The sequence below is a fragment of the Halichoerus grypus genome, chromosome 10 (assembly GCF_964656455.1).
Source record: "Halichoerus grypus chromosome 10, mHalGry1.hap1.1, whole genome shotgun sequence".
In the NCBI taxonomy this organism is placed as follows: Eukaryota; Metazoa; Chordata; class Mammalia; order Carnivora; family Phocidae; genus Halichoerus; species Halichoerus grypus.
This window is the reverse complement of record NC_135721.1, coordinates 115,451,175-115,467,550: the sequence shown is the minus strand read 5'-3', so window position 1 is coordinate 115,467,550 and position 16,376 is coordinate 115,451,175. Positions and strand designations below refer to the sequence as shown.

Genomic DNA, 16,376 nt, shown 5'->3' with positions numbered 1-16,376 from the left:
CATCTCAAACAGAAGCCCAGCCCATGTACTGAGTCACCATAAAGTTCCTATAGGTTGCATCAGAACTTATAAAAACCACTTCCTCTTCAGAAACAATCCTAGACTCCTGAACTATAAGCGCCAGAAGAAGGACCTTGCAGAGTATCTGTAGTTAATCCTCCACCACTCCCAAAAAGGGAAGGCCCAGAGAAGGGAAGAGATGGTCTGAGGCCATCTTCTTTCTCAAGTGAGTGTTTTTCCACACCATGTATATTTTAATTAGTAAATACACTATTGTGAAACCAGTGAAGATGTAGATGGAGGACAAAAAGTCCTTCCCTTCCCATATCACTGAAAGGAACTCCAGAACATGGACCTAGGTAATTAACAGTGTCCTTGGATATGAATGTACTGTCCTAGGACAGTACACTCTAGGGTCTGGCTTTCCATATCACCTTGACAATCTTCTCCCTGTCAGAACATGGACTTATCTCATCTTCCTACCTTCTCAAATACACATACACATACCTCACAGATATCTGGAGAATTCTGAATATCACACTCTGGAATTCGTACTTGGAAGCACACAGGGATCCTGAGAGCAGAATTTCTGTCCAAAGGTCACTCCTAAAGTCACCTGCCTCTCAGAAGCTCTGGTTTATAAGGAAGGATTAATAATAGTCAGAGGCTATAGGGCAATGATTCAGCTGAGGATGAGATGTGAGATGGCACAGAGATGATGACAGCCAGAGGCAACCAAAAACAAACAGTGGAAGGAATGGACTATACTAAATTTCTTGGGTTTTGGAGACTGGGGTCCTCTCCTGGAATAACCTAGAGATTTAGCAGTGAGTATAAATTGCCAGAATAATAGCCGTCAACCACTCTTTTCCCCTTTTCCCACAAATCCTTTAATTAATCCTCCAAATATTCTACTGTCCCCCAGTGTCTCTTCAACTAGCCAATCCCTACTCCTTGCACTACCCCTAACATCCTTCACTGACTATCTCTCCCTGAATGTCTATTCCAGTAACTTTGTCACCGATCACCTTCTCACACATATACACATTAAGCCCCTACTAACACCTCTAAGGCCACACTAGGAGGAAGAAAGTACAAGAGAGGTTGAAACCAGTTGTTTGGAGGGCAAATTTAACTTTTGGATCAGATGAGCAGGTGCCTTCGAAAAAGGTAAAATGCTATATAGACTAAGGGGACTGTTGACTTCTCTCTCAACTTTCTGTCTCTCTATCATCTACACATGCAGTTACCTATATTGTTTTTTTTCCTCCAAATTACTTTAAAATTTCATCTTTCCATTCCATTCCCACCAGCAGTAACCCAGTTCAGGCACCTCTACCCCGAATAATAAACTCCCAGCAATCTGGCTTCACACTCCCATTTCCATATGTATCCAGATTAATCTTCTTAAACCCAGCTATGACCACATCATTCCCCTGCATATAATCCTTTCATAGGTCTCCAAAAAATAGTCAAGATCTCCCATTCCTGGATAAAGAAGATGTGTTATATATATACAATGGGATATTATGCAGCCATCAAAAAATTGAAATCTTGCCATTTGCAACAATGTGGACAGAACAAGAGGGTATCGTGCTAAGTGAAATAAGTCATCAGAGAAAGACAATTACCATATGATTTCACTGATATGGGGAATTTGAGAAAAAGACATAGGATGATAGGGAAGGGAGGGAAAAATGAAACAAGACGAAACCAGAGAGGGAGACAAACCATAAGAGACTCTTAATCTCAGGAAACAAACTGAGGGTTGCTGGAGTGGAGGGGGGTGGGAGGGATGGGGTGGCTGGGTGATGGACACTGGGGAGGGTATGTGTTACAGTGAGCACTGTGAATTGTTTAAGACTGATGAATCACAGACCCATACCCCTGAAACAAATAATACATTATATATTAATAAAAAAAAAAATCTCCCATTCCTGGACCTCATCCACTGTTGAAGACAACCTTGACTCTTCTTTGTCTCACTCCCCACATCCAATCCAAGTCAGCAAATTCCATGGGCTCTTCACTCAAAATAGATCCAGATTTTGACCACTTCTAACCACCTTCAAGATACTACTATGGTCTAAATCACCAACATTGCTGATCTGATTCCTATAATAGCTTCCTAATTGTCCTCGCTGCTTCTACTCTTGCCTTCTGTCTATTCTCAACTCAAAAGACAGAAAGATTCTAAATACACATCAAATCGTTGTCACTTGTGTGCTCAGGATTGTCCAGTGGTTCCCTATTTCACTATAAATAAAACCCAAAAGCCTATATTGACTTTCAAGGTTCTACATGATCTAGTGTCCTGCTGACCTCATTCCTAATACTCTCTCTCTAGTTCACACTGCTCCAGCTACATTATCTTCCCAGCTAGTCTTCAACCAAGCAGCAGCACACTCCTACCTCAGGGCTTTTGCACTTGCTCTTCCATGTACTTGGAATATTTCTCATTCCCAACCCAACTATCTGCATGGCACACTCCATTTCCTTCCTAAATGTCTGCTCAAATGTCACCTTTATCAGACAGTTCTTCCCTTATCAACCCCCACTCTTTGTTGTCATTCCTTTTCCTTTATGCCACGCTGTAGTTTTCTATAGCACTTATCACTACCTGTCATATATTTATTGGCTTGTTTGTTTACTGTCTCTCCCTTCAAGCTGAAATATAAGCTCCATGAAGGCATGGATATTGTTCAGAATAGTTCCTGATATGTAGCAACTTCACAAAAAGTATTTATTGAGTGAATAAATTGTTCCCTATATGAACTCTTTTACTCCAGACAAATTTGGTCCTCTCACTGTCCCAATATAATAGTAATGATGGCTAATATTTTTTGAGTGCTTTCAATGTACCAGGAATTGGACACATCAGTTTGTTATATACTATTCAATCAATAACTCCATGAGATGGACACTTTTATCCACATTTTACAGTTGAGGCTCAAAGAGATTAAATAATTTGTACCAAATCATACAGCTATTTAGTGGCAGAAACAGGACTCAGGTTAGTCTGGTACCAAAACTTATTCTCCTAATTGTTATCATACTGACTCCCTACATGCTTTCTCCCTTCTGTGAACTATTTGTATAAGTGGCTCTTTGCAATTTGGGCCATAATTGCTTTCCAGCTGATTTATATAGGCCCATTTGGTGTTCCAAACAGAATGTCAATTCTGTGAGACCAAGATCTGGGCCATTAACACGTGATAACACATTTTATCTTATATTTGCAAGCAAATGAACTTAGTTAATTCAAATTAATTTGACTAATATGACAAATTTCTCTTTTCAACTGTCACAGCTTAGTGTTGGACAACTAGAATAATGAAGTAGGATCATATGGTGAAAAGAATAGCTGATTAGGAATGAGGATATCTGGAGATTGGTCTCAGCTCTGTCTCCAAGCAGGTATATAACCCTTAAGCAAATCACTTAGCCATGCTGGTCTTTAATCTATCCATCTGTAAAGAGAATTGGCCTAGATGGAGTCTAAATGGTCACTTCAAGTTCTAAAAATACTATTGTTCCATGAACATCTACAATGTGTCAAGCCAAAAGTATAAGGCCAAATTCCTCCTTAATATGATTCTAAGAGCACTATTTCCGCTGTGCATTATTTCAGAGCATGCCCCAAAACAAGCAATGAGCTACAAACATGGTTTGCTAATGCCACTAGAGCTATATAAATGACGTAGTTTAGGTTGAAAAGAAAGTCATACTGTGGATCATAAGAAGTATATCAATTAGAGGGGCACCTGGGTGGCTCAGTCGTTAAGCGTCTGCCTTCAGCTCAGGTCATGATCCCAGGGTCCTGGGATCGAGCCCCGCATCGGGCTCCCTGCTCCGCGGGAAGCCTGCTTCTCCCTCTCCCACTCCCCCTGCTTGTGTTCTCTCTCTCGCTGTGTCTCTCTCTGTCAAATAAATAAGTAAAATATTAAAAAAAAAAAAAGAAGTATATCAATTAGAGCAAATCATGGAAAAGATGTCATTTTAAAAAGCATTAATAAGGGTGTCTGAGTGGCTCAGTTGGTTAAGCAGCCGACTGTTGATTTTGGATCAGGTCATGATCTCAGGGTCCTGGGATCAAGCCCCACGTCCGGGCTCTGCGCTTCAATATTTTCCTTCTCCCTTTGCCCCTCCCCCCACTGCGCACTCTGTCTCACTTTCTCAAATAAATAAATAAACCTTTTTTAAAAAGGGCATTAATAAAAATTAGAGCAGGAAGAAGGCAGACTCCAAAACAAAAGATTTTAGAGGAAAAAGAGGACTTCATAGAATAAATGATGATAGAGAGTTTGAAAAATATTGAGAACAAGATAAAGGCAAATAATGCAAGAAAAAATGGTAGGCAATTTTTAATTTCAGAGAAAACAAAAAAGGAAATGCATAAAAGGAAATGCAATCATAATATATTACTCTTATGTAAACATTGGTTTTAAATTAACTAAAAAACAGAGCTAGGTAGATGAGAGAAAGAAGTTGGAGGAATATATAAGAACCAAGTTCTCATCTATCATAATAGGAAGTCATAATTTCTAAAGTATGCAGTATAAGCATATTATTTAAAAATATGGAGGTAAAAAAGGGAAATAACCAAATATCTGGCCTATTTGCACTTTACTTTTTTTATAACAAATGTGATTTATTTGTAGCTTGGTTTTACTTCATTATCAACATAAAATAATTGAATTATAATGGCCCATGTGGTACTTGTCTCCTACTCCTCAACCCCTATTTCCATAACACCTAATATATGACTGACCATCCAATATCTTTAAAAATTCTTGTTGGTGGAGTGGCTAATTAAAAATGGGGTGAAGGGGCACCTGGGTGGCTCAGTCGTTAAACGTCTGCCTTCGGCTCAGGTCATGATCCCCGGGGTTCTGGGGTCGAGCCCCACATTGGGCTCCCTGCTCGGCGGGAAGCCTGCTTCTCCCTCTCCCACTCCCCCTGCTTGTGTTCCCTCTCTCGCTGTGTGTCTCTCTCTCAAATAAATAAATAAAATCTTTAAAAAAAAAATGGGGTGAAGATGTCTTGTTGTGGAGTTAATAGAATTTTGCACTAGAAGCAGATTTAGAAATTATATAGTCCAGAGCTTCCCAAATTGGTGTTCCATGGAATACTGCTTCTTGTAATATTAATAGCATGCTGCAAAAGGTGTTTGGGGCTCAAATAAACTTGGGTAATCCCATGTTTAAAAAAATTAATCAGGTATCTTTACTGTAGGAATTCTTGGAGGCTTTATTGTTAATACACACTGGGAATCCCACAAAAGCAATTTATTATGTAGTATCTCTCAGACTTATTTGTTTCATGAATTAAACCCCTACTAATATCTCTAGTAATGAGTAGTTCCTGGAGCATTCTTTAGAAAACACTGATCTAGTCTACTACCCTCATTTTACAAATGGGGAAAGAGAGGCTCTCTAGAGCCTGTTCAGGTCTGGATGGCAGGGGAACTAGAAAGAAGGGCTTCAGGATTCTGGAGCATTGAGCAACTCTGGCCTATGTTTTCTCAGCCTTTCATCACGTACCTGAATTACTTTAAATATCTTTATTTGAACTTTACATATCTTTATTTTTTTTTAAATATTTTATTTATTTATTTGACAGAGAGAAAGACAGCGAGAGAGGGAACACAAGCAGGGGGAGTGGGAGAGGGAGAAGCAGGCTTCCCGCGGAGCAGGGAGCCCGATGCGGGGCTCGATCCCAGGACCCTGGGATCATGACCTGAGCCGAAGGCAGACGCTTAACGACTGAGCCACCCAGGCGCCCCTGAACTTTACATATCTTTAAAGATTTTCTGATCCCTGGGCGCCTGGGTGGCTCAGTTGGTTAAGCAACTGCCTTCGACTCAGGTCATGATCCTGGAGTCCCTGGATCGAGTCCCGCATCAGGCTCCCTGCTCGGCGGGGAGTCTGCTTCTCCCTCTGACCCTCCCCCCTCTCATGTGCTTTCTCTCTCATTCTCTCTCTCTCAAATAAAGAAATAAAATCTTTAAAAAAAAAAAAAAAAAGATTTTCTGATCCCTAAGGAACTTAGGAGGCAAACCCACGTGTCAGTTGGGGCTCAAGCCATAAAGTCCCAGGACAGGAGCTAAAGAAAGTCCCAACAGACACTGAATACTGAGTTTCGGTGGCAAAGTGACCCCAAATTAAGCAATGGCAATGTGAATAGACCACTCACATTTGTACAGTGTTTTCCAATAATAAATGCTTTCACAACATCATCTCATTTGATTCTCCTAACAATCTAATGAGAAAGGACAACGGTGAAATTCTTATCTCCATTTTATGGAAGAGGAAATGGACTCTCAGAGAGTTAAATGCCTTGCCTGTGTTATATAGCAAGTGAATGGCAGAGTTGGGCTCACATTAGGGCTCTTATCAATGTATCATACAAACTGGGCAAATTTTGACTGAGTACCAATTAACTCTTCCATGAAACATCCAAGCTGCTCCTACTGGCTCACTTAAAAACAAACAGATCAATTCTCAAAGTGCTCATGGGTGGTGGCAGAAACAACAACCCAATTACTGGAACTTCAAGGTCCTATTTGGGTTCAGTATAGTAATACCACCTATAAGCTATGTTGCTGGAAGGAGGAGGTCTTAAAAAGTTCCCACTGTAAGGGGCACCTGGGTGGCTCGGTAGGTTAAGCGGCTGACTCTTGATATCAGGTCCTGGTCTCAGGGTCATGAGTTCAAGCCCCATGTTAGGTTCTGCTAGCATAGAGCCCACTTAAAAAAAAAAGCTGGGGTACCTGGGTGACTCAGTCGGTTTAGCAACCGACTCTTGGTTTCGGATCAAGTCATGACCTCAGGGTTGTGAGATCGAGCCCTGCATCAGGCTCCGTGCTCAGCACAGTCTGCTTAAGTTTCTCCCTCTCTCTCTGCCCAGCCCCCACTACTTGCCCCCATGCTCTCTCTGTGTCTCTCAAATAAATAAATAAATCTTAAAAAAAAAAACTTCCACTAGGGAGGCAGCATATCTAGTGTTACCAACAAGGAGTCAAATAGACTTTGGTTTGAATGCTGGCTCTACCACTTACTTACCCTATGACTTTATTCACTATTGTAACTCTCTGTGCTTCACTTCTTCCCCTATATTGCAAAGCTACTGAAAAGCTAATGTAAAGAATTAGAGGGATAACACAGTGTCACAGTTATGAGTGTAAACTCTGTAACTGTACTACCTGGGTTTGAATCTCAGCCCTACTTCTCATTAGCTGTATGGCTTCAGATAAGTCACTTAACATCTTAGAACTTGTTTTCACACATGTAAACTGAGGAAAACAGTGCATTCTCGGTTGTTGTATCAAATGAGATACTTGTTAAGCATTTGAGCATAGTGTCTGACACCACCGGGGAATGTCATCAAAAAGAAGTGACCGCTGATTTACCTGACTAACCCATAAGCTGGATCCTGGCATTAGGAGACTTCTTACCCCCTTCCATGTCCTTGGAATGTGGGTTCCATTTGCCTTTCCTGCTCCCAGAGGCTACTCCAAGGACATAGCCTTGCAATGTGGTGATGTGGTATTGAAAACACCTGCACAGTACTGAGCCCGCTTAGGACCTCTTTACAAACTTTTATGATTTGGAGGGCAAGTGCAGTGATCCATTCATCTTGCTGCTGCCCAAAACAAGCTTTGTATGTAAGTTCTCTTTGCTTATTAAAACTGCCACCTACCAACCTGGAGTGGCCTGCCGCTTTCTTCAGTCTCTCCCTGCCCTCAGTTTATGCGAGCCGGTTTCAAATTACACCTGGGAAACTCCAGAAAGGACTGTGAACCAACAGGTTCTATAGCTCAAAGATAACGATGACAACAGTGGTCCTAGCAGTGAAAAACTCAATAACCACTTCGTCCCAAAGCAAAATGAGAAAGAATGCTACTCAGTCCTGTTTGCTTCCATTTACCCTCTCCCCTCTTTTCTCTCCAACTACAAGCCAAGAATACTAGACTAGAAATCAGGACACTTGGCTCTGAATGTCACACTAGTTAAATGATTTTAGGGAAGTCATTTCACTCACTTGAGGTATTTTTCCTCATCTGAGATTAAATTAATGATACTTTATTTACTCCGCCGGGTTGTTTTAAGCATCAAATGAGTTAATAGATTTTAAAGTACTCTGTGAACTATGAAACACTATATAAATGTGAGGGGTAACTTTTTATCTGTCATAGACTTCAAGATAGATGTTTTTACCAGTAAAAAGCAACTTTATCTCCAAGTTTTTTCTCGTGGACAATTCGATCCAGTACGTTGTAGCAGATGTTAGTAGTTGCTCCTTTCATCCACTCGATGAAGATTTTCCCTTTATTCACATCAAAATTGTACTGGAGGAATGGGCCAGGACATGAGGTCTTCCAGTAAAATTCCTTGGCAATGTCTCCCCAAAACTCTGCAACAGAAAGGGAAGCCCAGACATCACTAAGATTCTCAGACATATTTATCCTCAAATAGCTTACCAGTCTATGACAGGAACAAGTTACAACTTCTCTGCCCTGTACTCTAGGACCCACTACCTAGATCCCTCCTCTACCTGTCTAATCTTATCACCTACTACTTTCCTAACCCACCTTCTATTCCCATGAACTGAATCTTGACTCAAATTTCTTCCTTCCCTCCTCAAAACTGCCATTCCATTTTTCATCATCTATTCAAATCATAGCCACCCAGTGCTATCACAATGCTTAGCATATTGTGGTCAATCAGTAAATTTTTTAACAAATTAATTAGTAAAAGGAAGAAATCCTTTACCCACAGAGTCTTCCAATATACATAATATCTTTCTCTTAATTTGTTCATTCACTCTCGGCAATGATTTAATGAGTACCTCTTTCTCCGACTACATCTTGCCCAAATGTTGCTTGCTATGTGCCAAATGTCACTTTAAGCTCTTTATATGTATTATCTCATTTAGTCTTTTTTTTAAAAAAGATTTTATTTATTTATTTGACAGAGAGAGACACAGCAAGAAAGGGAACACAAAGGGAGTGGGAGAGGGAGAAGCAGGCTTCCCGCCGAGCAGGGAGCCCAATGCGGGGCTCAATCCCAGGACCCTGGGATCATGACCTGAGCCGAAGGCAGACGCTTAACAACTGAGCCACCCAGGCACTCCTATCTCATTTAGTCTTTACCATAACCATGAGAAGTAGGCTTCATTTTCATTCTCATTTCGTTGATTTAAAAAGCAAGGCTCAGAGAAGTTAAATAACTTGCCCTAGGTTATACAGTTACTAAGTAAAGATGTGAACTGCCCTGAGGAAGACATTTTTGCTAAAATCTAAAAGATGAATAAGAGTTTTTCTCCACTTCCCCACCAGGAACAGAGTATCATGGGATAGAAAGGAACCGAGGGTATGTGTTAAGAGGAACTCCTTGAGGCTGAAGTACTAAGAATAAGAGAAAGAATAGCAGGAATTGGTACATAAATTGGGCAGATCACGCAATCCTTCTGGGCATGATAAGGAATTTGATATTTATCCTAAGAGGAATGGAAAGTCATTGTAGAATTTCAAGGAGAGGGACATGATCAGATTAATAATCTTAAAATATTTGCCTGGCTATTCTAGAGAGAATGTATTCAACAGGTAAAACATGTAATTGCAGAGCACTTAGGATATTGTCAGTACAGGATCAGGAGCTAGAAGGGAAGGGAGAGACACACGTAGAATCATAACAATGAAAGGAACTTTAGAGATTATCATCCCTTCATTTCACCAATAACAAACCAAATTCACAAAGGTGAAGTGACTTGCTCAAGGTTATATGATTCAGTTTATACAATAGTTGGAAAGATAAGACTAACACGTGAAATACTTTAGAACGTGCAAGATAGAATACAGTTGAAAGCTAAATCACATGGTGTACAACTTGCAATCAATTCAAGAAATCCAAATTAAGTCATTCCCAAGGTGCCATTATATACCTATAAAACTAACAAAGATTAAAAAATAAAAAGATAAATCCAGTGCCAGAGTGGTACTGTAAAAGAGATATTCTTATATGACAATGGCATTGTAAGAAATTGTCATAATCTTACTGGATAGCAGGGTAATGACTGACGAGAGCCATAAAATTTTTTATACCCTTCATCTGCTAACTCAATTTTGGGGAACATACTATAAGAAAAAAATTCCAAAGAAAAAATGAAGTGATTGCTAAAGAGATATTTATAGTAACACTATTTATAACAGTGAAATTGGAAACAACCCAAGAGCCCAACAATTAAAAAAAAAAAAACCTGATGAAAACTAGTAATACTAGTAGTAATACAAAAGAATACTAAATGGCCACTAAAGAGAGAGCAAATGGTAGGTGGCATTTCAGTGAATGCCATTCCTGTACTAGGCACTGGGCTAATCTCATTGAATCTTTTTGTCAAAAAGATTTTATTTTTTTATTTTTATTTTTTTTAAACTAGGGTTACCATTTTATTTTTTTTTAAAGATTTTATTTATTTATTTGACAGAGAGATAGAGAGTACAAGTGGGCAGAGTGGCAGGCAGAGGGAGAGGGAGAAGCAGGCTCTCCACCAAGCAGGGAGCCAGACGTGGGGCTCGATCCCAGGAACCGAGGATCACGACCTGAGCCGAAGGCAGTCGCTTAACCGACTAAGCCACCCAGGCGCCCCAAAAAGATTTTATTTTTAAGTAATCTCTACATGCAAGGTGGGTCTCGAACTCAAAACACCAAGATCAAGAGTCACATGCTCTATTGACTGAGCCAGCCAGACGCTCCTCATTGAATCTTTTTTTTTCATATTAAAACACTCAAAATTGAAGTATTTTTATTTTATGCACAATGAGTTAACATTAAAGTAGGTATCCTGGATATCTGCAGTTAAGGTAGGTATCTTGGATGACCCATTCAAAGAAGCTTACTTAATCCAACTTAATAAAGCCTATATCCTTCGTGTACTGACAGGAACACTGCCCATATTGAGGCTGTATTGCCCAATCAGACCGTGCTGTTTTCATCATACGCAGCAAGGAGAACCCTGGCCAAACTTTCTAAGATGGCTCCAGGAGAGCTGCTGGGACCCATCTTGCTCTCTCAGATGCAATGAGGCAAGGGGCCTCATTAAATTTTTATACGGCCCTATGAAGTACACATTAATTATCCTAATTTTATAGATAAGAAAACTAAAGCTCAGGAAACAGAGGAAACTCTCCCAAGGACCACACAGCTAGAAACCAGTATACAAAATCATATCTGTTGTTACAGCTACATCGGGTACATGTATATACTCAAAAATATTTTTAAGTGATAAGAGTAGGCATAGATTATGTAAAAGTATTTATGAATCACATTTATATGTGTCAATAAGGATGAAGAAAACTGAGTTTAATGATCGCTTAGTTTTGTTCTATTTTGGTAGGGGTGTTGAAATCTGGATGTTTTGTTGACACACATTCTAAGTACAAAAGAAGTTCAGAAGATTAAAAGATGAGCATGGACTGGATGATCAGGGAATGCTGTGTGGAACTGGTGGAGTTTGACCAGGTAGAGAGGAGCAGAAGGAATGGGCAAAGGCAAGGAGATGGGAAAGAAACCTTTGTGTATCCAGTATATCAATGAGAATGACTTGTCTAGAATAAAGGGTATGGTAGGGAATAGCGGGAGTTAAGAACAGAGAGGTGGGGTGGAGCTAGTTATACAGACCTTGAAAGAAAGGCAAAATTTTCATTTGAAATTGGAGGAAATAGAGAACTATTGGAAGTTTTTGAAGTGACATATGAAAGCAGTGTTTCCACGATATCAATCTAATAGTGTTTATTTTAGATAACTCTATGAGAGAGATGGAAGGTGGGTGAGACCACAGGACAGGAGAATCAATTAGGAGGCTGCTTCCTTGAATTAAAAGGTTCTGTGGGAATGGAAGAAAAGGTAATCAGAGACATTTTGAAAGAGTATTTAACAGAATTTGGTGAAAGACAGACTGTGGGGTCAAGGAAGAGGAAGAGTATAGCTATCAGGAGTATAGATTCTGTGGTCAAGACTACCTTAGTTCAAATCCCAGATCCACCGCTTTGTGGCTTTGTGACCTCGTACAAGTTAGTTAACCTCCCTACGCTTCAGTTTTCTTTGTATAATGGGGATAACAGTCTCTACATCAAATCAAACAGGATTTGTGCTCAGTAAGTGATAAATAATCTTAAATGAGATATATAGATAGAAAAGATCTACTATGGTTGACAGATCTTATTAGAGGAGAGGATGATGAAAGAGATTTAGTTTGGGATACTGCCATTGACAGGGATTAGAAAATTAAGGGGAGGGCAGGTTTGGGAGGGAAAATTGATAAATCCCAGTCACAGTCATGTTAAATATGGTATAAAATGGTGTGTGAATAAAATGGTCTACAGACCTATGAAATTTGGGCCCAGGGCGTAAGTGGGTCCTGGGCCCAGGGCTAAGTATACAGACGTTATTATTGTAGAATTAGATGTAAAACAGATGAACTCATGATGGGGAAAAATATAGAGAAGGAAGAGAAAAGAAAACAGGTCTGAGGATTCAAACTTGGACTCTGCCTGTAACAATAAACCACTCTACACTTGACTCAATCCTGTCTTGCATTACTTAGTAATCACTTTGTCCATGTTGTTCTTATTGTTATCAAACCAACCACCATTTATTGAATGCCTATTGTGCATCACGTACTCTACAATGCACACTTATCACCTGCTTTGGACCTCAAACAAACCTAGAAGCAAGTATTATTAGCTGTATCTTGCAGATGAAGAAAAAGAATCTCAGACAGATTTAACACTCTGCTTAAGACGGTGCAGTGAACGGGGCGCCTGGGTGGCTCAGTCGTTAAGCGTCTGCCTTCGGCTCGGGTCATGATCCCAGGGTCCTGGGATCAAGCCCCGCATCGGGCTCCCTGCTCAGCGGGAAGCCTGCTTCTCCCTCTCCCACTCCCCCCGCTTGTGTTCCCTCTCTCGCTGTGTCTCTGTCAGAAAATAAATCTAAAAAATATTAAAAAAAAAAAAAAAAAAAAAAAAGACGGTGCAGTTAATGAGTGGTAGAGCCAGGGTCTAAATCTAGATTTTTCTGGGTTTGATTCATTGCCCATGCTTATCCCACTGCCAAACATAATGCTGCCTCCCAACTCAGGTACAGTTTTGACCCCTTATGCAGACGGAGGACAAGAGAAAAGAATTTTCCTTACACATTATTAAAGACATGGGCCTATCAATCAGAATTTCTGAGTTATCACAATCCCAGTCTAACTTGGTTTTTTTTAAACGTGGCATTTTAGTGACTTCCACTGGGATTTCTGAAACATGAAAAAGAGATCTGGAACTCCGTTACTAATTTGGGGGACCGCAGGATGGGAACCAGACCGGTTACTGACCCTCAACAGCGGAGACTAAGTCACAAGGTAAAAGGTGTCAGGAGGCAACGGGTGACTTGGCGCGAAAGGGAGCAAAGTTTTATGGCTCTCCTCCCCTCAAGGCGCCCCTTCACCTCTGAGAACCCCTCCTTTCACATGAGGAATTCTCCTTGTCTCATGGAACTTTCACTATCCTTAAGGAAGCCCCATCTCCTCACGAAACCCCCACGTCGCCGAGGAACTCTCCAACTCCTAGGGAACGCTCATCTCCACACAGAACCCTCCTTCTCCCCATAGAACCCCCATATTCTCCCGGAACTCCTTTTCCATCTCCTCCAAGAACCTCCCCATCTCTTCACAGACCCTTCAACCTCCCAAGGGAAACCCCAACTCCGCCAAGGAACCCAGATCTCCTCACGAAACCCTCGTTCCCCACGCCACGCGCCTAATTCCTCACTCGTCTGGAAACCCCCACTTCTCTCTTCATTGACCCCGCCCAGGGCCGCCCGGGCCGGCCTCACCTCGCGGCTGCTCCAGGGAGCGCCGGTGCAGCTCGCGGTAGCGCTGCAGCGACCGGACGTGCGCGGAACGGCTGACCTCGGGTGGCGGAGACCAACTCCGCACCCGGTTCCGGGCTACAGCCTCCTCCCGCTCCGCGCTCCTGCTGCCGCTTCGGCCCCGCTCCTCCGGAAGCCCCATAGCGTCAAGTTCCAACCGCTGTAGGAGCCTTCACGGTCGCTCCTGACGTCCAGGCGGGGAAAACAGGCTGGCCCAGGGGCGGGGCCTTACGGGAGGAGGAGACACAGGGCGGGAGGAGGCGTGGCGTAGGCAGACGCGGCGGTGAACGGCCCGGAGGGCGGAGCCACGCCCGATGGGAGCGGGACCAGGGTTAGCAAAGACAGGGAAAAGTCGAGTACTGCTTGAGGGTTGGGGGCGGAGCTGACTGCGGAAGGGGTGGGGCCGTAGAGTGAGAGCAGAAGGGGCGGGGCCGGGCGTGACAAAAGAGGATCGACTCTTGGAGGGGAGGGGCCAGGCGTGACAGTGAGGAGGTGGGCCCTCTGCTGTCATGGAGTGACGGGGAGTGGCGAGGCTCGATGTGACAGGAGAGGAGGCTGGATCATGGAGTGACCGTGGTCGGGTGGGGTCTTGGAGTGACAGATGAGAAGTTGGGTTAGGGCGGGGCTCGAGCGGGAAAGAACTGGGCAACCGAGAGGAGTTGGATCAGGCCCATAATGGAGCCGCCCCGTGATCTGATTGCACAAGCCTGTCACCCCACTGAGTTGGAAAGCCAGGTGGAGTAGGGTCCTTTGTGACACCCTTCCCCTCAGAACTATTCCCCAATTCTGATTAAACCCCTCCCTTCTGTCCCCAGGAAAAACTCCTCCCACGACGCTGAGGGCACGGCCTGGGGACAGGATGCCCTCTCTGCTAACCTTGGGACCAGCTCAGATTTTCTCCCACCCCTGAAGATATGTCTTCACTCTCCCTACCTCCACAAATTTCCATCCAGATCTATAGTACAAGACTCCAGTGAAGACTAGGAGGCCCATCAGGTCTTTGCTAATAAACCCACCTCCTCATTACACAAATGGTAAACTCAGGGAAAGGAAAGAATTTGTGCAAGGTCACAGAGAAAACAACAACCAGGTTAGGGCCAAACCTAGGTCTCCTAACTCTCCTTCATCAGGCTGAAGGTAACATTTGTAAAATACTAAAGTCTATGCAAAATAGGAAAAATTGCTCACACCCTTCTTTCCTTCACAATCTCTTGATTTCACCAAGGAACCCCTCTCACCTGCCACAACTGGGTTCAATTACTTCTGGCTTCCCTCCAGCCCTTCCACTCTAGAAAGGAGAGGCCAGGAAGGACCCTCCATCTCCCACTTGCACTTACTACCAAGAAGGGCCCACCCACCCCCATTAATTCACAGAATAGGCTATCAAAGCAGGAAATCTCCTTAGATAGCTAACTCCAAGAGTGATTCTGAGGGTCAAAGCAGGCAGTCCCCACCTCCTGAAGCCTACACAGGGCTTGTGACCCCATCTGGCCCAGGCTTTCTTCCCACCTTCTCCCTTGTTCTTTGTGCAGCTAACCACAAGCCCAGCACACCCTAAACTGAAAAAACAAAAAAACTCTCCATGGTCAGACCTATTACCCAGAGCCTACCCAATCCTAAGGGAGAGTCTCAGGGCTCTGAAGGAGTACAGACCTCATGGAGTGGGCATGGACCCCACTGAGGAGACAGATATTTCATCGAGAAGGTATTAACTGCACTGAAGGGGCACACACTATACTGAAGGTACTCCATTAAGGGAGCTCCATTAAGGGAGCACAGATCTTGCTGGGGGATCTCAGATCTCAATGAAGGGCTGTGGACCCTGCTAATAGGACATAACTGACATTGAAAGTCTCTGATTCTACTGAGGGGACATGGACTTCCTCCTAAGAGATACAGAAGATATAGACTTTACTAAAGAGACATGGACCCCACTGAGAGGACTCAAACCCCACACAGGGGCCTCTCACTACACTGAGGAAATGGACACCACCGAAGGAGCACTGACCTCACTTAGTGGAGACAGGCCCTACATGTATTGGGGGGGGGGGTCAGACTTCACTGAAGCATAACAAGCCCTACAGACCTCACTGAGGAGATAGGAACCTCTCTGTAGGGAGGAAGTCACAGGCAATGGGCACACAGTCCTAGTATAGACAGTCATTCTCCTCCCTTTCCTCCCCTCCTCAGGCCCCAGCTCTGGGCAGCCCTCTCCTCCCTCTCTTCTCTCCCCAAGCCCTCTCCTGAGTCCTAAAGCTGTTCTCAATGCACTGATGCCTCCTGCTGTCTACAGGTGGCACTGCAGCTGCTGGGCCCATAATAAATTTTCTTTTCTTCCTTTTTTTTTTTGTTATATTAATCACCATACATTACATCATTAGTTTTTGATGTAGTGTTCCATGATTCATTGTTTGCGTATAACACCCAGTGCTCCATGCAGTACGTGCCCTCTTTAATACC

The 16,376-nt window shown here is 42.8% G+C and overlaps 1 protein-coding gene across 5 annotated transcripts in view; it reads right to left on the bottom strand.

Moving 5' to 3' along the window:
• The window catches only part of ACSS2 (acyl-CoA synthetase short chain family member 2), a 46,847-nt gene extending 32,703 nt beyond the window's left edge, over window positions 1–14,144 (bottom strand). For 3 of the 5 annotated variants that reach the window (XM_078057130.1, XM_078057128.1, XM_036092272.2), the window contains exons 1-2: window positions 13,881–14,144; window positions 8,220–8,415 (exon numbers count right to left, since the gene is read on the bottom strand). In XM_078057130.1, coding sequence (XP_077913256.1) covers window positions 8,220–8,415; window positions 13,881–14,058 — 374 coding nt within the window. In that variant the 5' untranslated portion in view covers window positions 14,059–14,144. Of the gene's footprint in view, window positions 1–8,219; window positions 8,416–13,880 lie in introns of those variants that run through there. The other 2 variants (XM_036092271.2, XM_078057129.1) reach the window with 2 other exon arrangements.
• Between the last annotated feature and the right edge of the window lie 2,232 nt (window positions 14,145–16,376).